The sequence below is a fragment of the Oncorhynchus nerka genome, linkage group LG25, assembly GCF_034236695.1.
Source record: "Oncorhynchus nerka isolate Pitt River linkage group LG25, Oner_Uvic_2.0, whole genome shotgun sequence".
Taxonomy (NCBI): Eukaryota; Metazoa; Chordata; class Actinopteri; order Salmoniformes; family Salmonidae; genus Oncorhynchus; species Oncorhynchus nerka.
In genome coordinates this window covers 20992714-21014680 of record NC_088420.1, presented here as the reverse complement: position 1 = coordinate 21014680, position 21967 = coordinate 20992714, and the positions used below count along the sequence as shown (strand labels likewise).

Below are 21967 nucleotides of genomic sequence, written 5' to 3'. Positions count from 1 at the left end.
ATCCAAAGGTAAATCCACAACAGAAAACCAATATAAGCAGTATTTAGATTTGAAATCTGTATCTCTAGGTGTCTTCCAAGCAGGTATCTATCACCTTTTCTAATTAGCCCATTCATAGACGCTAACTACCTTTAGCTCTATTCATGAAGGTATCTTCTAACCAGGGCATAGCCAGAATAGATTCTAAACCTACACTTGCTTACAGCTACACTGGGATAGGATAGGCTTCCACATGTGTTTGAGCACGCTAGATGGCTAAATAGCACAGGGGGTCACCTCTGACTTCCATTTGTCTTCTTTAAACAAGTGCTGTAACATGGAGATATGGCCGTGTCGGAACCCTAACCCTATAAAGGCATGCAGTAATTTAACCTTTTAATTTGTTATTCTTGTTCTTGCTAATAAGAAAAATATGTTCCTTAGGTTTCCAAAACCGTACTGCAAGGCATGTTATTGTTCAGACCGAACTACTACACAAGAAGATTGAAATACTGCTAGTTATTTAGCAGTTATTCAGTTTTGTCAGTGTAACAGTTGGGATAATGGGACAATTCTGAGTACAACGCCCGATTGAGGTACATTTTCTGAGCCATATCTCCTGCAGGCGCTGTAGTTTCTTAATCTAAACAGGAAGTCTGTCTGACCTCAGTGCAGCTGTAAACAAGTGTGGAGTCGTAATCTATTCTGGCTAGCCGGGGGAGTTTTGTTAAGAGTTTAATTCAGAGGGTGAATGGGCAAGACAAAATATTAAGGTGAGTTTTAATGGTATATGGTAGTAGGTGCCAGGCGCACAGCAATGCTGTTTGGTTTTTCATTCTCAACAGTTTCCCGTATGTATAAAGAACGGTCCACCACCCAATGGACATTCAGCCAATTTGACACAACTGTGGGAAGCATTGAAGTCAACATGGGCCCACATCCCTGGGGAACACTTTTGACACCTTTCTTTCGACACCATAATGTTTTGTACGCTCAGTGTATTTTATATCTGCATCAGAATGGAAAGTTGATTGACTGACCATGAAGGGTAAGCAAATCTATAAACTCTTGATCTGTGCTATGATGACACAATGAGACATGACAAATCGACTCAATCCAAGTGTTGTAGCTATTTACTTTATGAATAATGCTAGAATTTGACTTGTAGTACAACTTGAGAACTTATTGTAGCCTAAATGAGCATACTAGTAGCCAATCAGTTAACCCACTGTTCCCTGGGCACCGAATACTTGGATGTCGATTATGGCAGCCTCCACACCTCTCTGATTTAGAGTGGTTGGGCTAAATGCAGAAGACACATTTCAGTTGTAACACTGACTAGGTATCCCCCTTTCCTTTACCATGTAATTAGTAATTGTAACATCATTGATTGTAGGCGTGTACATTAGTAGCCAATCCATTTAATGAGAAGTAACATTGTAGCTATTGGGTTGTAATATCCCCTAATGTAACACCAGAGAATGTAACAACCAATCATGTATATTAACTTAACACCCCCTGGTAATGTAGCTGAGGAACAATCAACTCCGTTTTCTTAAATGGAGGCGGAGTTGACTTTTGATAACTATTCGCGTGATATGCTTGCAACAACATTGAGTCACCATCAGTCGATAATTGTACAAATGAATCTGTTTACATAGTATGTCCAAAGCCGCTACGTTTCCATTTGAGCAACACAAAATAGGAACAAGTCGGTGGTTGTATACGATACAAGTATTTATTAAAAGTATGAATTCAGCACCCCATGGAAGGACCGCGGTTGTACAGGACAAACATATGTACACATTTTTTTTAGAATAGCATTTGTTAGAATATATATATATTTTTTACAAGTATTGACTAATGGTGACTCAATGTTGTTGTTAGCAAATCACGTGACCAGTTATCGAAACTCAACTCCGCCCGAGATACGCCTCGACAGAGAACGGTGTGGAGCATAGTTGAACGTTCCTCAACTACATATACTGTAACCTTTGCAAACTCTCGCGATACTACTGGCGGAAGATGGCAGATGAATCTTCCGTACTAGTCAAATGATGCACTCTGTAGGAGCCGCTAATGTAGGGACAGTTTCGGTTATGAGAAAAGGGGACATAGTTGTAGTTACTGCGGAGTATTTGTTACCCTTTTTAAATTGCATTCTTCTTTCCTTTTATTCGTTGAATAATATAGGATTTTCATGTTGTGCAATTTACAGATTTTGGGTGATCTAGACTACCACTGGCATTTTTGCCAGCGAAATACATATATTTGCACAGAGGGTCATCGTCAACGGCACCCTCTCCTCCGCTGTCAATTGTTTAGAAAATGACAGGAGAAAAGATCCGCTCCCTCCGCAAGGATCATAAACCGAGCAAAGAAGAGGATTTACTGGAACCGGACGAAGAGGCTGCAACTGGGACATTTACTTCAACTAAGACAAATAAGGGCAAAGCAAGTAAAATCTTTAATCACAAGTTGGTTAAATCTCCATCGACACAGCAGCAACATCAGAATCAGCAATCGCAGATAAATGCAAACACTAACACATTGTCAACCGCCGACGTTATCGAGGATAACAACAAAAACCCTGTAATCAGAACCGGCGAAAGCTTTCCAGTCCATGAATGTGTATTCAAAGGGGATGTCCGAAGCTTATCCTCGCTCATTCGAACTCAGAATATTGCTCAGAAAGATCTCCATGGTAAGAATCGTATGGCTCCCTATCTATGTTCCAAACTAGCCTATTTGACCCAGGCAATACCGGTACCGTGGGCATTTATCGTTTCATCTTATTTTCAGCTGACTAAATTATCAATTTAAACACGCTTTGTAGACGAGCTTATGTGTCTTCCAAGCTTGGTTTTCATAATTTATTTTTGGGGTGGTTGACATTGCTCTACCATTTCCCTCAGGCCAACACCTTGGGATGACCATTTTCCAAATGCCCAACGCTGCAGGGCAAGGCCTACCCAGCTCAGCTCGTAGTTGTTCTTATTGGAAGTTGTTCTTAAGGAATGGATAGGTGAGGACAACAACAACCTATACAATGATCGAAAAAAAGCATCCATTAATGAGATTGGCCATACTTCAGGGAAGCTGTCAATCTCACGCCGGTTCAAAGACTAACAAAAATCTGACCCAGGCACACCTAATGCAAATCAAACAGCAATATCTGAATTTGACTGATATCACATGCTAGCTAGGCTAAATTAGTGTAGTGTTTTTATTTAGGCTATCCAATTTGTAAGTCGCTCTGGATAAGAGCGTCTGCTAAATGACTTAAATGTAAATGTATATGGGAATTCCTCTAGTGCTGATATTCAATTTGGCCTACTGTGGTAGTGTCAGTATGGTGAGTCTGTTGATTATTTTTTTGGACCATATCCATTTGAGCATGACCAGGAACTTGATCAGTCTCCACTGTTTACTTACAGCACATTTTAGGTGATGCAGGTTGCAATAGGGCTGGTTCTACATCCCCTTGTGCATGGCAAGGCTATCCCAGTTCAAGTGGACTGGTCCATGTTGACCTCCCATACTGCATTGTTTCACATTGTTTATTAAGGTGTATAAGGTTTATTATTAAGATTATTTAAGATTAAGATTATTATTCCAGAATCTCTAAACCAACCTGAAGTTATGCAGCGTCTGAAAATAAGCAGACTGAGACTGAGGTATCTGCCAGTCTTGGACACTCCCCTTTCTCATCTGAGAACCTCAGCTGGGCCTAGGCCCTCTATGAAGTTTGTCACATCAGGGCTACTGGGAGGCCTGTTATACTCTAGATGCCTGCCATGTGGCCACCCTGTCTACTGGAAGAAGCTATGGGGATGGGTTTTTAGCTTTCTCAGTAGGATTCTACTTGTGCATATTCAGACCTTTGCTCATGCTGTCAGTGTTTGTGGCTTTTCTTCATTAGTTTACTACAGAAGGGTACTTTTTGTCTGTACATGTTCATTTCTTTGGTGTAGGCTATGTGGGGACCTTTAAGTGTACAGTATTATAATATTATAAGGTTAACTGCCTTTTTTTAAACAGGTGCAATTTGTGCCTGTCTACACTATATTCTCTATTCTCTGAGACTGACCACACACACACATACATACACTATCCTTCTTCTTAATGATTAAGGTTGCATTTAAACAGGCAGCCCAATTCTGATCTTTAATATAATTGGTCTTTTGACCAGTCACATCAGATCTTTTCAAATCCGATCTTTTTCAGAGCTGATCTGATTGATCAAAAGACTAATTAGTGAAAAAAATATCAGAATTTGTCTGGCTGTGTAAATGCAGCCAGTGGATTACTGCTTTACCAAATACAGCAGTTTTTCCAAGGTTCAATTACATATTGGTTAGGCTAAGTAAATAACAGGCATGGGAATTGATATGATATTTTGAGTGTCTGTTTGCAGGCCTATCTGTAACACACAGTCTAAACTGGTGGAGAATTGCTCATAATAATGGCCGGAACAGAGCAAATGGAATGGCATTTGTTTGATCTTTGTTCCTCTCATTACCACAAGGCTGTTCTCCCCAATTAAGGTGCCACCAACCTCCTGTGGTCTAAACTGTATTTTCTTTGTCCTCTTCAGGAAACACACCCCTACACCTCGCTGTCATGATGGGTCACAAAGGTGAGTAGTGCACAGGTTCCATTAGGGTGTTTGTGTATGGTGAGTGTCTGTTGTCTGGCATGAAGGCCTAGGTTTCTGACGTGTGTGTTTGTCTGGTCCTGAATCCCTTTGTGGAGGGTAAAAGTGCTATAGACGTTTGCCACCAATCGCAGATCTCAGAGTCAAACCACAAAAGGCAGGATGCTCATGCATTTCTAAACAGGAGCTTATGGATTTATAACTGACCAAAATAGGTTTGCACTGGCAACCCCTTTTTAATGGACTTTCCTTCAGACTAAAACCTCTAAAGTGGACTCTGTGCTAGAACGGACTGTCTCGACAATAGTGAAGATTGCATCATTTCTATTGAATCTAAGGCTGCACAAAAGAGGCTATGCATTGCTCCTTATCTATGATTGAGATGGATACATGTTGGACAGTTGGCCCACACATACCCTGACAGATGGAACTTGGCAGTGAGGATGATTAGCAGTACGAATGACTAGAGATTTTTCTTTCCTAAATTTAATCTGCTATGACTGCTATGCATCCTTGCAGATCATTAATGTCAGTGATCATCTCTCTGGATCAAGGAAGATAAAGGGATTTTGTTCGAAGTTAGATTGTACAAAGCTAGCTAATCTCTCTCATCCCAGAATTATCCAGGCAGAGACCATATCCTAGCTCATCAGTTTTTGGTTGTTGCATATTACTGAATTTACATAGTTTTGTTTATGTATTTTCACAGTGGGATAATGTATAGCCTGTGTGGGTAGTTTGAGGACAAAGTAGAGCGATCACGACTGCTATTAAGGTTTTGTAGAACACTTCAGTACGTTGGTCTTTTTGTGCTGTGTTAAGTTGTATTGGCTTTACTAGAAACATGCTTCTGTGTAAAATATTCATGCAATGCCCCTTTTGTGACTAGATGCCTACATTTCATTTCACTGGGAGACTACAGTACATGCTATTAAAAGATTTATGCATTTTTTAGGGGGCTTTCAGTGAACTATCCAGGCGTATGTTCCTTGTGTGCCGTTCACTGCTTGTATGTCAGATGTAAACACAACTGAATTGAAACTACATGGAAGTCTAATTTCCACTACATATAGGTACCGTTTATCACTATTTTGCTTGCTACCCAACTGAGAGTGTAGTGGTTGAATTGATTGTAGTAATGCGTTAGCCTATCCCTAGCTTATGACCCCGCCCTATCCTCTAGAGATGTATTGGCTAGACAGGCGATAGCAGCAACATGAGCTCATATTGTGGGTGGGGTCCTCCCTATTGGGATTTCTGTTTGGAAGGAGACACTGTACTGCTTTGTGTGTGTGCTAGTCTCTATAACATACAGTAAAGCAGTGGTTCCCAACCTTTGCTCTGCCCGGAGTACGCCTGAAGTACCCCCTCATGTGCATTTTACCAGTAAGCCTATGGTCTCATGAGTTTTCTCAAGTATCCCCTGTGGATAGGCCCCTAGGGGTCCCTGTACCCCTGGTTGGGAATCACTGCAGTAAAGGATGGCCTGTTTGTGATAAGGAGCTGGATGTCGACAATTAATTGTGACTAGGGGGCAGTATTTTCATTTTTGGGGAAAAAACGTTCCCGTAATAAACAGGATATTTTGTCAGGACAAGATGCTAGAATATGCATATAATTGACAGCTTAGGATAGAAAACACACTAAAGTTTCCAAAACTGTAAAATATTGTCTGTGAGTATAACAGAACTGATGTTGCAAGAGAAAGCCTGAGAAAAATCCAAACAGGAAGGGACTCTTATTTAGAAGGCTCTGCGTCCCTATTGAGCAGTGAATGGGCTATCAACCAGATTACTTTTTATATGGCTTCCCTAATGTGTCTAGTGTCACAATACATAGTTTCAGGCTTTTATTTTGAAAAATGAGCCTGAACGTCAACATTGCGTCAGTGGTCAGCTGAAGTCTCTCATAGTGTTTTGTGCGTAAAGGATAACGTTTGCCATGTTTCTGTTGATATTATGGAGCTAATTTGGAATATTTTTAGCCGTTTTCGTGACTGCAATTTCCAGGCGATTTCTTAGCCAAACGTGAAGAACAAACGGAGCTATTTCGCCTACAAAAATAATATTTTTGGAAAAAAAGGAACATTTGCTATCTAACTGGGAGTCTCGTGAGTGAAAACATCCGAAGTTCATCAAAGGTAAACGATTTAATTTGATTGCTTTTCTGATTTCCGTGACCAAGTTACCTGCTGCTAGCTGGACAAAATGCTATGCTAGGGTATCGATAAATTTACACAAATGCTTGTCTAGCTTTGGCTGTAAAGCATATTTTGAAAATCTGAGATGACGGGGTGATTAACAAAAGGCTAAGCTGTGTCTCAATATATTTCATTTGTGATTTTCATGAATAGGAATATTTTCTAGGAATATTTATGTCCGTTGCGTTATGCTAATTAGTGTCAGATGATGACAACGGTCCCGTTCACGGGATGGGGTGTCACTAGAGGTTAATACATGGAGTGTGCCCTCTCTTCTTCCTGCACTGTAGAATCATGATGAATACTAGTGAGAGTCCGTGGGAAGGACTTTAGGATACATGTTTGATACTGAAGATTGTGTAGTATGTCTGAAGAGTCAGATCTGTCATACAAGCCCATGTCTGTACAGTTGCAGATCTGTTGCAGATGTTTGTTTAGATATCAGTATCTACAGTTCCTTTTTCTCCCCTCTCTACACCTCATAAAGCTACGGGCTGAATCCTGAATGCGGCATAATATTGGATGGGTTTGAGGATTCCCCTATTTGGCATACAGCAACAGAACATCGCTGAGCTGCGTATATATCTGTCAGTTGTTAGGGGTGGTGTTTGTTTGGCACCCTGTCCTGTTGTGTCTCCTGTCCAGTTGTGCTTTGCTTGCCCAGAGAGACACAATGACAGGCCACCTGGCCATGTTCTGTTATAATCTCCACCCGGCACAGCCAGAAGAGGACTGGCCACCCCACATAGTCTGGTTCCTCTCTAGGTTTCTTCCTAGGTTTTGGCCTTTCATGGGAGTTTTTCCTAGCCACTGTGCTTCTACACCTGCATTGCTTGCTGTTTGGGGTTTTAGGCTGGGTTTCTGTACAGCACTTTGAGATATCAGCTGATGTACGAAGGGCTATATAAATAAATTAGAGAATTGACCTCAAAAGGATTTGTGAGATCCAGGATAACGAGTTGCGTGTTTGGTACCAAGGTACCAGGTTGAGCCTGTCGATAGCCAGTGAAATCTGACACGCAAGTGCATCATATCATAAGCACACTAAAAAGGAACGTTTTCACAAAACAGAGAAAGGCCCTCGGTATCAGGAAGCAGTAAAGCTCAGTCTGTATTTAGAAGACTGATGAGAATGCCCAAATATTAGTTAGGCTAATTTATTAAGAAGTGCAACCAATAAATGGTGCAACCTCACTCCTGTAAGAGATGATGGAGAGAAAGAAAGAAAGACATAGGGGAGTGAATGAGCAAGCCATTTGGGGATGTGCCTGGCTCTAGTCTGAAATGGGCTGACATTTACAGCCCTGGGTGGTTCTGACAAGTGCCCCATCTGCAGCCAACGCACGTACTGAGGCGTGCGGCAATCAGATTAGTACAACTCTTCCGCCCCGTTCTCTCCGCCCTCCTGTCACTGGTGTGTTTTGGGCAGAGCCCCACTGCCTCTGTACGCACGCACTCTGCTGAGCTGACCAGATTGTTGATGGAGACTTTCTTTTATCAATAGTTTCACAGCTGCTGTCTGTATATTTGATGGATTGGGACTGTAGAGGTAATCTGTTGCTAATTGGCTATCAATTATGTTTCAAGGCAGTATTTTGGTTTGATATGTATTAGAAGTGAAATGTTCATGGTGTGTTGAAGTTCAATCAATGGACAGATAATGGACAGAAACACCCTCACACTGCGCTTGGAAAGAAACTCCCTCACACTGCGTTTGGAAAGAAACTCCCTCACGCTGCGCTTGGAAAGAAACTCCCTCACGCTGCGCTTGGAAAGAAAATCCCTCACGCTGCGCTTGGAAAGAAAATCCCTCACGCTGCGCTTGGAAAGAAACAAACTCTATCACTACTGGGGTTGCAAAGGGTCGGAAACTTTCCGGTAAATCCATGGGAAGATAAACTCCGGAATTTGGGGAATTTTGCTTAAATTCATCAAAGAAGTTAGTTTATAGCAGTGAACCTTTTTTCATGAGATTACACAGGGCAGTTCTAGGTCATGTGGCATATTTTGGTTAAACTATCCCCAATTCAATGGAATTGCAACCCTCTGCATGCACAGTGCACTCTTTCATCACATGTACAGCTGATTCTCAAGATCTTGCACACTAATGGGATGCTATTGAGCCCACACTACTACACTGTCTGAGCCAAGGACTACATCCTTTCTGGTAATTTTTGATTACAATACTGGGTGGGGTGAATATATTTTTACGTCATACATGCTTTTTTGTTCACTAGTAAATAGTAGCCTACAGCAAAGTGTGTTTAAATCATTTCTAACTTGTTAACAATTTCTGCTAGTTAGTTTTTGCTACCATGTGGGTTTTAGCTTGTTTGAGCCTGCTAACTGAGTGTTAATTCACCATTTTAAAACATGTATCTTACAAAGGAGTTGTTTAATCTAACTGCTTAACTATTTATCTGTACATGGAGTTGTATTTGTTTTTTTTTACCCATTTCTTTCCTAATCTTTAAAGGAAAATGCCACGGGCGCTATCTGATGTGTGGTGACATTTCACTGCAGCTAATGTAGATGGAAAAGCTGTGTACATTTGCAAATACTGTGCCAAATCATATGTGAAGAACGCAACAAAGATGCAGAATCATCTGGTCAAGTGCATAAAGTTCCCTCTGCGTTCACAACAAGCAACCTCTGACAAAAGTCTGTCAACTTCTATTCGAGGTGAAAATGATGAAACGGACATCTTATCGATAGCAACAGCTCATGGTCCTCCTGGAATCAATGTTTTTTTGACACAATGGAGGAACGTAGTCAGAGAAATGCTGATGAATGTCTTTCCCGATCTGTCTATGCAACTGGTTCACCTCTGATGCTCACAGGCAATGTGTATTGGAAGAGATTTCTGAATGTTCTTCGCCCAGCATACACCCCCAATCAGACATGCTTTATCTACTCATTTGCTAGATGCAGAGTTCAAGTGAAGGTCAAGCAAATCATAGAGAAAGCAGACTGTATTGCTATCATCTCTGATGGGTGATTGAATGTTCATGGGCAAGGAATAATTAACTACATCATCTCCACCCCTCAACCAGTATTCTACAAGAGCACAGACACAAGGGACAACAGACACACCGGTCTCTACATTGCAGATGAGCTGAAGGCAGTCATCAATGACCTTGGACCACAGAAGGTACTTGCACTGGTGACAGACAATGCTGCGAACATGAAGACTGCTTGGTCTAAAGTGGAGGAGTCCTACCCTCACATCACACCCATTGGCTGTGATGCTCATGCATTGAATCTGCTCCTCAAGGACATCATGGCACTGAAAACAATGGATACACTCTACAAGAGAGCCAAGGAAATGGTTTGGTATGTGAAGCTTCATCAAGTTATAGCAGCAATCTACCTCACCAAGCAAAGTGAGAAGAATAAGAGCACCACATTGAAGCTTCCCAGCAACACCCGTTGGGGTGGTATTGTCATAGTGTTTGACAGTCTCCTGGAGGGGAAGGAGTCTTTCCAAGAAATGGCCATATCACAGTCTGCAGACATGGACAGCCCCATTAAGAGGATCCTCCTGGATTATGTATTTTGAGAGAGAGTGGTAAGCAGCCTGAAACTCCTGAAACCTATAGCAGTAACCATTGCACGTATTAAGGGAGACCATGCCATCCGGTCTGATGTGCAGACTGTGCTTGCATATGTAAGAGAATAAATCCATACTGCCCTGCCCACTTCACTGTTGCTCCAAGCAGAGGAAACTGCAGTTCTGAAATACATCAAAAAGCATGAAGACTTCTGCCTCAAGCTCATATACGTTGTAGCGTACATGTTGGACCTCCCTATCCTGTCTGGTGCAGAGCTCAACAATGCCTATGGTGTCATCACTACCGTGTCTCGCCACCTTGGCCTGGATGAGGATAAGGTTCTTGGCAGTCTGGTGAAGTACACTTCCAAGCAAAGGCTTTGGAATGGAGATGCAATATGGCAGTTGTGCCAACATATCTCAACAGCCACCTGCTGGAGGGGACTTTGTGGATCTGAAGCTCTTTCCCTGTTGCCTCCATCATCCTCCAAATCCCACCAATATCAGTCGCCTCAGGGCGCAACTGGTCCATGTTTGGGAACACACACACCAAAGCACGCAACAGGCTGACCAATAAAATAGATGAAAAATTGGTGGTCATCCAGGCAAATTTGAGGCTTTTTGAGCCTGATAACAAGCCATCCTCAACCAGGTTGGAAAGTGACAGTGAAGATGAGGCGTCAGAGTCTGATGTTCAAGAGGTGGACATTAGAGGTCGACCGATTTATGATTTTTCAACGCCGATACCGATTATTGGAGGACCCAAAAAAATGCAGATGCCGATTTCTTGTATTATTTTTTGTAATAATGACAATTACAACAATACTGAATGAACACTTATTTTAACTTAATATAATACATCAATAAAAAATCTATTTAGCCTCAAATAAATAATGAAACATGTTCAATTTGGTTTAAATAATGCAAAAACTAAGTGTTGGAGAAGTTGAAGTGCAATATGTGCCATGTAAAAAAGCTAATGTTTGAGTTCCTTGCTCAGAACATGAAAACATATGAAAGTCGGTGGTTCCTTTTAACATGATACTTCAATATTCCAAGGTAAGAGGTTTTAGGTTGTAGTTAATATAGTATTTATAGGACTATTTCTCTCTATACCATTTGTATTTCATATACCTTTGACTATTGGATGTTCATATAGGCACTATAGTATTGCCAGAATAACAGTATACCTGCCGTCCCTCTCCTCGCCCCTACCTGGGCTCGAACCAGGAACACATCGACAACAGCCACACTCGAATCAGCGTTACCCATCTCTCCACAAAAGCCGCAGCCCTTTCAGAGCAAGGGGAACAATCACTCCAAGTCTCAGAGCGAGTGACGTTTGAAACGCTATTAGCGTGCACCCCGCTAACTAGCTAGCCATTTCTCATCGGTTACACCAGCCATTAGGCTGATAGGCTTGAAGTCATAAACAGCGCTGTGCTTGCGAAGAGCTGCTGGCAAAACGCACTAAAGTGCTGTTTGAATGAATGCTTACGAGCCTGCTGCTGCCTACCACCTCTCAGTCAGACTGCTCTATCAAATCATAGACTTAATTATAACATAACACACAGAAATACGAGCCTTTGGTCATTAATATGGTCGAATCCGGAAACTATCATTTTGAAAACAAAACGTTTGTTATTTCAGTGAAATACGGAACCATTCTGTATTTTATCTAACGGGTGGCATGCCTAAGTCTAAATATTCCTGTTACATTGCACAACCTTCAATGTTATGTCATAATTACGTAAAATTCTGGCAAATTAGTTAGCAAAGAGCCAGGCTGCCCAAACTGTTGCATATACCCTGATATACCCTGAGAAGTGACACAATATCACCTGGTTAATATTGCCTGCTAACCTGGATTTCTTTTAGCTAAATATGCATGTTTAAAAATATATACTTCTGTGTATTGATTTTAAGAAAGGCATTGGTGTTTATGGTTAGGTACAGTCGTCCAACGATTGTGCTTTTTTCACAAATGCGCTTTTGGTAAATCATCCCCCAGCGTTGCATTGATTATATGCAACGCAGGACACGCTAGATAAACTAGTAATATCATCAACCATGTGTAGTTATAACTAGTAATTATGATTGATTTATTTTTTTTTTTTTATAAGATACGTTTAATGCTAGCTAGCAACTTACCTTGGCTTCTACTGCATTAATGTAATCAGGTGGTTAGAGCGTTGGACTAGTTAACTTTAAGGTTGCAAGATTGGATCCCCCGAGTTGACAAGATGAAAATCTGTCGTACTGCCCCTGAACAAGGCAGTTAACCCACCATTCTTAGGCCGTCATTGAAAATAAGAATGTGTTCTTAACTGACTTGCCTAGTTAAATAAAGGTATATGAAATAAAAAACGTGCCCAAAAATACCGATTTCTGATTTGTTATGAAAACTTGAAATCTGCCCTAATTAATCGGCCATTCCGATTAGTCGGTCGACCTCTAGTGGACATTGAGGAGGTCCAGGGAGAAGACATGGAAGCCTGAGAGGAAGACAACCAAAGCTTTAGTTTCTAGACTATCATTTTACAGATGTATGTTGAAAACGTCTTTGGGAGATCATTGGGGATCATTCAATATTCCCTTTTGTTGTTCAGTGAAATCATCCCATGTCAAGAGTCAACTCATTTAATTAAAGTTCAATTCGTAATTACATTTTTATGATTTTCTTTTCTATTGGAAAGATTTAATCATTTGCAATTATGTTTACTTATGATAAGGTAAACGGTTTGTTTCTGTCTCCATATGATATGGTAAATATATACAATGAAATATTCATCCTTGGTTATTAAACCTGCAGATAAGGGGGGTGCTGTGGTTGTTTTAGACTATGAAAAATATAAAGAAGAAATTCAGAGACAACTCAGCAATGAATGTGTCTATAGAAAACTGAGTGTTGATCCCACACAGGTGTTCCAAAGGTAAATATGCTCTAATCTGGAGCCCTATTAAACCACCTTATATCAAAACCTGAATAGAAATATCTTTGCTGCAAATGTGCCATACGTCCATGCCTGTACATTTTACCGAAATTACACAAACCTAAAACACAAGGCAATTATCCAGGCAGCCAAGTGGTTGCAGGAATAGGCTCAATGCTAGAGCCGTTGTCGAACTTTGTAGACTATTTTATTAAAACTCATGTGCAAGAATTGCCATCATATGTAAAAAGACTATAGACTTCATAAACAAGATTTCACTAATAACTGGTTTAACAGAAGACTGTATTTTGGTCACATTAGATATTGAGAATCTATATACCAGCATTCCCCATGTGGGAGGGCTGGCAACCCTAGCTCACTATTTGGGAGACAGAGGTACTAACGAATATCCACCAACAACCTTTATTCTAATGCTGGCTGAATTTGTTTTGACTTATAACTATTTTAGGTTTGATGATGAATACTACCTACAAACGAATGGAACATTGATGGGCTTCACATTCGCTCCGAGTTATGCTAACCTTTATGTGGGTCTTTTTGAAGAACGTTTTGTTAATAATGAAAACGAAAATCAATTTTTGAATAAAGTCATGAAGTGGTATCGATATATTGACAAAAAACAATTGCATATGGGAAGGACCGGAAAAAGAGCTGTCAGATTTTATGGCACTACTTAATGACATTGTCCCTAATCTCAAATTCACGATTGAATGTGACACTCAACGTGTTCATTACCTCGGTATGTGGATTGAGAAATTAAACGGAACCCTGTTTAATGGACAGAAATACTATATTACAGGGAGACAGCTTCCATCCCGAGACATTAAAAAGAGGACATCCAAGATGCCAGTTTTTCAGACTGCGCTGTGTATGGCGATTACAGAAGATTACCTAGAAAAAGCAGCGGAGATGCGCATTAGGTTTCTAAGAAGAGGCTATTCGCCACAATGTGTGGATGAAGCTCTTAATTTGGCATTGGGGAAAAACACAAGATGAACTGCTACAAAAAGACCTGCAAAAGAACAATCCGTAATGTTCACAACCACATACTTTGAACTCGCGAAAAGTGGGAGATGCGTTCAAGGAACACTGGCATATTTGACCATCGGACCCAGCTTTGCCGGCTGAATTTAAAAATCCACCACTTATTGTGTATAGGAGAGGTCGCAATTTACGCGATAAATTGGTTCATGCCAACTGCCAGCCACAAAAGACAATCAGCCAGGCTCTTTTACGCCCTCTTCCAAATGGTAGCTATACATGCAGAGGATGCGCACAGTGCAACAATATGATGAAGTGGGAATATTTCTGCCACCCACATAAAATAAAATGGTTACAAATAAATGACATTATTACGTGTTCCGCCATGTTATTTACATGATTAAATGTCCATGTGGGCTGTGCTATGTCGGTAAAACCTATCATCCTCTCAAACAGAGAATTAGTGAACATAAAAGTTCAATCAGGAGAAACGACAGGGATTATCCAGTCGCAGTACATTTTAATGACCTAAAGCAGGACATTTCTACCTTTTTAGATTTTGTGGCATAGAGAAAGTTAAGATATCAGACAGGGGAGGTGATATTAATAACACTCTGAGTAAAAGATAATGTTTTTGTATTTTCACCCTCCAGACATTATTTCCTAAAAGACTTAATGATGAAATGCATGTATGTATGTATGTATGTATGTATGTATGTATGTATGTATGTATGTATGTATGTTATATTGTGAATTTGAACATGAATTATGTCCCTATTTAAGATTACTCTGTTTTTCGTACGATGTACCCAATAATGAATGAAAACTTGCTATGTCCTCATTGTGGTTTTACAGACGTGTTTAATACGTCTTATTTACACATTTTATTTGAATATTTATGAAATGCATATTGTTATATTTGGTAGCACTTATTTGTTTTTCCTTCGCCTCCAACCCCTTTTCGATGCGTGGAACAAAAGCTCTGACAAAGGCCGTGAGGCCGATACGTAAGCTTATTAAAGATCGTATCACTGATCTTTAATAAGCTATCAATAGCAGTGTGCGGTTTCATTTTTCCTTCAAATATATACAATGCAAAAAACTAAAACATTTAAATGGTATTAATATTTAAAATTTATATTTTTCACATTTCCATTAATTCCCATATTCCCACGGAAAGTTCCCACCTCTGATTATTCTCCAAAATGTGCAACCCTACTCACTACGCTTGCAAAGAAGCTCACGCTGCACTGTAGTTTGTGCTAACATTTCTGCCTTCGGCCTGTTTTTGTTTAGAAGTTGTCTCATTTCTTCAGGCTGAGCAAAACCCTATATTCTCATACCCCAAATATCTGTCGAGTAGATTCATGTCAAACCAAATTATTTTCACGATTGAATAGTGTAGAGGTCGCGATAAGAGAACTTATCTGCAGATACCATCTGGTCTTACCGATGAGGTTGTACAGCCGTGGTCCAGTCAGTACACTTAGAAAAAAGTGTTCCAAAACGGTTCTTCAGCTGTTCCCATAGGAGAACCCTTTTTGGTTCCAGGTAGAACCCTTTTTCAGTACAACGTAGAACTGTCTGTGGAAAGGGTTCTTCATAGAACCCAAAGGGTTCTATCTGGAACCCCCAAAAAGTTATTCAAAGGGTTCTTCTTTAGAGACAGCCGAAGAACCATTTTGGGTTCGAGATTGCACTTTTTTTTTTCTAAGAGTGTAGGATTAGCCTACCCTAGTATAGAACTCTTCCCTGAAATGCCAAACCCTGCTCCTAGGGCCTTGCCTGACCGACATGCCCTGCAGTTCTCTGCCTAATCTAGCCTGTCTGCTTGCTTGCTCAGGCTTATGTAAAGAATTTTCACTACACAATCAGGGAATAGGGCTGTCTGTCTTACGTCATCCAGTAGGATGCTAGTCATGCACTTAGCTGCCAAGACCACAGCGGCCGGGCAGGCAAACTCAGTTTCCTCTACACATTAAACTCCCTCATCAGCTGGCTTGGCCCTGGACAAAGAGGATAAGCATGGATCATGCTGATGCAACACTCACTGACACGTGTTAGCTTTTTGCTTTTCAGTTTGGAGATGGACACAATACTTTTTGTGACTCAACATCACCCCATCATCGGAGCACAACTTTATATTTTATAAAATAGGAAACTTTATTATTCTTCATTAGATCTAAAATGGTAAAATAAGTATTTGTTCTGAACTGTCTTGCCTTAGTTAGGTTAAAAATGGTGAAAAAAAAACAATACGTTCCCCTCGTTAAAACATGTTTTACTTCTCTTTTTTCACTTGTTCTCTATTTCTACCTCAAACTTCTACTCGTATTCTCTCTAAGTATGTTTTCAAGTAAAGTTAATGTCATGTGCACAAGTACAGTGAAATGCCTTTCTTACAAGCTCCAAACACAACAATCCAGTAATTAATATCAATGTTGCACAAAAAATGATATATGGTAGAACAAAATCAAACGAGAAATAGAAATAAGAAGCTATATACAGGATCAGTTCCACTCCATATTTGCAATGTGCAGGGATTCTGGAGTGATAGAGGTGTGTCTTATTTATATATATATCTCAGCAAAAAAAGAAACAACCCTTTTTCAGGACCCTGTCTTTCATAGATAATTCGTAAAAATCCAAATGACTTCACAGATCTTCATTGTAAAGGGTTTTAACACTGTTTCCCATGCTTGTTCAATGAACCATAAACAATTAATGAACATGTACCTGTGGTACGGTCGTTAAGACACTAACAGCTTACAGACGGTAGGCAATTTAGGTCACAGTTATGAAAACTTAGGACACTAAAGAGGCCTTTCTACTGACTCTGAAAAACACCAAAAGAAAAAGCTCAGGGTCCCTGCTCATCTGCGTGAACATGCCTTAGGCATGTTGCGATGTGGCCAGGGCAATAAATTGCAATGTGAGTCGCCTAAGACAGCTCTACAGGGAGACAGGACGGACAACTGATCGTCCTCGCAGTGGCAGACCACATGTAACAACACCTGTACAGGATTGGTACATCCGAACATCACACCTGCGGGATAGGTACAGGATGGCAACAACAACTGCCCGAGTTACACCAGGAACACACAATCCCTCCATTAGTGGTCAGACTGTCCGCAATAGGCTGAGAGAGGCTGGACTGAGGGCTTGTAGGCCTGTTGTATGGTAGGTCCTCACCAGCCATCACCTGCAACAATGTCGCCTTTGGCACAAACCCACCGTCACTGGACCAGACAGGACTGGCAAAAAGTACTGATGAGTCGCACTTTTGTCTCACCAGGGGTGATGGTCAGATTCACGTTTATCGTCGAAGGAATGAACGTTACATCGAGGCCTGTATTCTGGAGCGGGATCGATTTTTGAGGTGGAGGGTCATGGTCTGGGGCGGTGTGTCACAGCATCATCGGACTGAGCCTGTTGTCATTGCAGGCAATCTCAAAACTGTGTGTTACAGGGAAGACATCCTCCTCCCTCATGTGGTACCCTTCCTGCAGGCTCATCCTGACATGACCCTCCGACATGACAATGCCACCACTCACAGAACGGGCAGTATGGCTGATTTCTTGCAAGACAGGAATGTCAGTGTTCTGCCATGGCCAGAGAACGACCTGGATCTCAATCCAATTGAGAACGTCTGGGAGCTGTTGGATCGGAGGGTGAGGGCTAGGGCCATTCCCCCCAGAAATGTCCGGGAACTTGCAGGTGCCTTGGTGGAAGAGTGGGGTTACATCTCACAGCAAGAACTGACAAATCTGGTGCAGTCCATGAGGTGGAGATGCACTGCAGTACTTAATGCAGCTGGTGGCCACACCAGATACTGACTGTTACTTTTGATTTTGACCCCCCCCTTTGTTCAGGGACACATTATTCCGTTTCTGTTTGTCACATGTCTGTGGAACTTGTTCAGTTTGTCTCAGTTGTTGAATCTTGTTATGTTCATACAAATATTTACACATGTTAAGTTTGCTGAAAATTAATGCAGTTGACAGTGAGAGGGCGTTTCTTTTTTTGCTGAGTTTATATACACAGTGTATTCAGACCCCTTCACTTTTTCCACATTTTGTTACGTTACAGCCTTACAACGTGAATTTTTATTGAACCTTTATTTAACTAAGCAAGTCAGTCAAGAACAAATTCTTATTTAAAATGATGGCCTACACCGGCCCAACCATGACGACGCTGGACCAAATGTGGGCCGCCCTATTTGGCTCCCAACACTGCTGGTTGTGATATAGCCTGGATTCGAACCAGTGTGTCTATAGTGACGCTTAAAGCACTGAGATTCCCACGGCGCCACTCAGGAGCCCATTTTAAAATGGATTAAATAAAGCTGTCATCAAGGCAAAGGGTGGCTACTTTGAAGATTCACAAATATAAAATATATTTTTACTTGTTTAACACTGTTTTTGGTTACTACATGATTCCATATGTGTTATTTCATAGTGTTGATGTCTTCAGTACTTTTCTACAATGTAGAAAATAGTACAAATGAATTAAAACCCTGTCATTTGTAGGTGTGTCCAAACTTTTGACTGGTACTGTAAGTATTGACCCTTTGCTATTTGACTCAAAATTAAGCTCAGTTGCATCCTGTATCCATTGATCATCCTTGAGATGTTTCTACAACTTGATTGGAGTCCACCGGTGGTAAATTCAATTGATTGGACCATGATTTGGAAAGCACACTCCTGTCTATATTCGGTCCCACAGTTGACAGTGCTTGTCAGAGTAAAAACCAAGCCATGAGGTAGAAGGATGTGTCCGTAGAGTTCCGATACAGGATTGTGTCGAGGCACAAATCTGGGGAAGTGTACCAAAAAAAAAATGTCTGCAGCATTGAAGATCCCCCAAGAACACAGTGGCCTCCATCATTCTTAAATGGAAGACATTTGGAACCACCAAGACTCTTCCTAGAGCTGGCCGCCTGGCCAAACTGAGCAATTGGGGAAGAAGGGCCTTGGTCAGGGAGGTGACCAAGAAACTGATGGCCACTCTGACAGAGCTCCGGAGTTCCTCTGTGGAGATGGGAGAACCTTCCAGAAGGACAACCATATCTGCAGCACTCCACCAATCAGGTCTTTATGGTAAAGTGACCAGACAGAAGCCACTCCTCAGTAAAATGTACCTAAAGGACTCTCAGACCATGAATAATAAGATGATCTGTTCTGATGAAACCAAGATTGAACTCTTTGGCCTGTATGCCTTGTGACAGTTCTGGAGGAAACCAAGCACCATCTCTACAGTGAAGCATGATGGTGGCAGTGTCGTGCTGTGAGGATGTTTTTCAGCGGTAGGGACTTGGAGACGCGTCAGGATCAAGGGAACGATGAAATGAGCAAAGTACAGAGTGATCCTTGATGAAAACCTGCTCCAGAGCGATTAGGACCCTTAGACTGGGGCAAAGGTTCACTCTCCAACAGGACAACCACCCATTGTAACAGGTTGCCAAAAAGGAGTGATGATAGTCCCAGTTCCTACCCATGAAATGGCTGGCCTATATATTTTCCATTCAGTGTAATTTTTACAAATTCCAATTATCTTTTGTATGTGAATCTCTATCTATCAATACAATTTATGAATGGCATTAGCCAAAGTTGAAACAGAATTGCATGGAGGCCACAATTTCAAGAGATGTCACTGTTCTATTAACAGTCGAAACAGCAGGCCCCATTTTGGCTCTGTTGCTGACAAAGTGCCCATCCCAGGAAGTACAGAAGCTCTGTATTTCACTCACTGCGGTGCTGCTTGTTGTTGACATATAGGCAACACCTGGGTGTTTGGGCTGTTGTATTGTCCCATCAGAATACAAATTAATTGATGTCTGTTTATTTCCTGGCTTAGGATATGTTGTGGTCAAGCCAGAGGTAAAAACAATTTAATTTCCTACAGCCTTCATAGTTGTTTGGCATTGCAGAGCCAGATGTGTGTGTGTGGCACATCAGAAGGGATTCTATAGCTATAAGCTAATAAAGTTGTAAGCCCATATGAATGCATGAGGTCATGTGGTTTAACAGCACAGTTATTTTCATCCCATTCTTACTCACATCTATGTTCAAGTTTAACATGAATTGTCCTCTACAGCTACAAAGCATTTGGCTCCTGTATTAGTCAAAATAACTTGAAGGCTACACTGAAAATAGATAGCCTAACAGTGGAATGTATGAGAGTATAATAAACCCTTTATAAAATCATAATGAAATAGTTGGATTGGGACGGCTAATATTTCAGAGACAATCCTATGAGGCCTTTTCGAAGGTGTGTATGTGACCAAAATGTTATATTTTTCAATAATTATTTGAAGTGAATTATATTTGAAGTGAAGCCATTCTACCGTGTCAATTCATTTATTGCAGACTTCCATTTTTGGAACCGTTCCCTGGAGAAGAGAAGTTAGAATTCTAATTTAGAGCTTGTTCCGAAATCGGCATGGTGTCAGGTTGGAATTAATATTAGCTTCCGGTGCCTCTTTTGTCTTTTTGATAGGGAAGCTCAGTGGAGTTTGAATGAAATACTTGTCATGACAACGAAGGGCTGATGGGAAGCGTTTGGTGGGAAAAATAGTGTACTGTTGACTTTAGACGATGAAGAAATGCTTACACAGAACCCGCTTGTTAAAGTTTTTGGCGGTTATTAATTTGATTTCTTTGCAATGCTTGACCCATGTCTCCAGTACAGTATTTCCCAACTCCGGTCCTCAAGTACCCACAACAGTACATATTTTTGTTGTAGCCCTATACAAAAACAAAGATTCACCTCATTGAGGGCTTGTCGATTAGTTGACAAGTTGAATTAGGTGTGCTTGTCTGGGGCTACAACAAAAGTGTGTGCTGTTGGGGGTACTTACATGTTTTATTTAACTAGGCAAGTCAGTTAAGAACAAATTCTTATTTTACAATGATGGCTTACCCTGAGTTGGGTAAACACTGCTCTAGTCAGCCCACACTGGGCTATGTAGCAGCGCAAATCAGATTAACCATCATCAAATTGTCAATGAACTAAGAAGGCAGTGCTCTCTCCCACTAGCCTTGTCTCTGTAATGACCTGTAAGTAAATTACTGTTGCCTTTTGTTTATTTTTCCCACAGAGTGTGCCCATCTGCTGCTGGCCCACAATGCACCAGTAAAGGTGAAGAACGCTCAGGGATGGAGTCCCCTGGCAGAAGCTATCAGCTACGGAGATCGACAGATGAGTAAGCAACCGCGCCCCGACTCAGACTGGCTCTAAATCCTGACCAGTGTTCCCCCTATCATAGATGGCAGGTAGCCTAGCAGTTAGAGAGGCAAGCCAGCAACCGAAGGGTTGCCAGTTCAAACCCCGGTTCTGACGGGAAAAATCTGTTGAAGTGAGCTGGCAACCGGTGGGTTGCTGGTGTCAAATCCTAGATGCCATTGCCTGCCGTTGTGCCCCAGTGTGAAGCATTTTGGTGTCAGAAGTCATGCTTGTTTGCTTGAATGCCCCACCTGTGTGGGAGAGAACAACAACTAGGGGGGAAACTTGCTATGAAATTGGCAGATGATCCTGTGCATTCCTCCACATGGCTCTCAGAGTTGGCACCAAGCTGCCCATTTTTTCCATCAGGGGAGAAATTCCTCAAGGGTCTCAGGCTTATGTGTTCAGATGAAAGATAATTC

At 41.2% G+C, this 21967-nt stretch overlaps 1 protein-coding gene across 2 annotated transcripts in view; it reads left to right on the top strand.

Annotated features, from left to right (window-relative positions):
- The first annotated feature begins 688 nt into the window (after nt 1-688).
- LOC115109180 (ankyrin repeat domain-containing protein 13C) overlaps nt 689-21967 on the top strand; it is a 66409-nt gene continuing 45130 nt past the window's right edge. The window contains exons 1-3 of one of the 2 annotated variants that reach the window (XM_029633835.2): nt 689-752; nt 4577-4618; nt 21421-21525. In XM_029633835.2, the coding sequence (XP_029489695.1) occupies nt 4603-4618; nt 21421-21525 (121 nt within the window). In that variant the 5' untranslated portion in view covers nt 689-752; nt 4577-4602. Of the gene's footprint in view, nt 753-2003; nt 2684-4576; nt 4619-21420; nt 21526-21967 lie in introns of those variants that run through there. The other variant, XM_029633834.2, reaches the window with a different exon arrangement.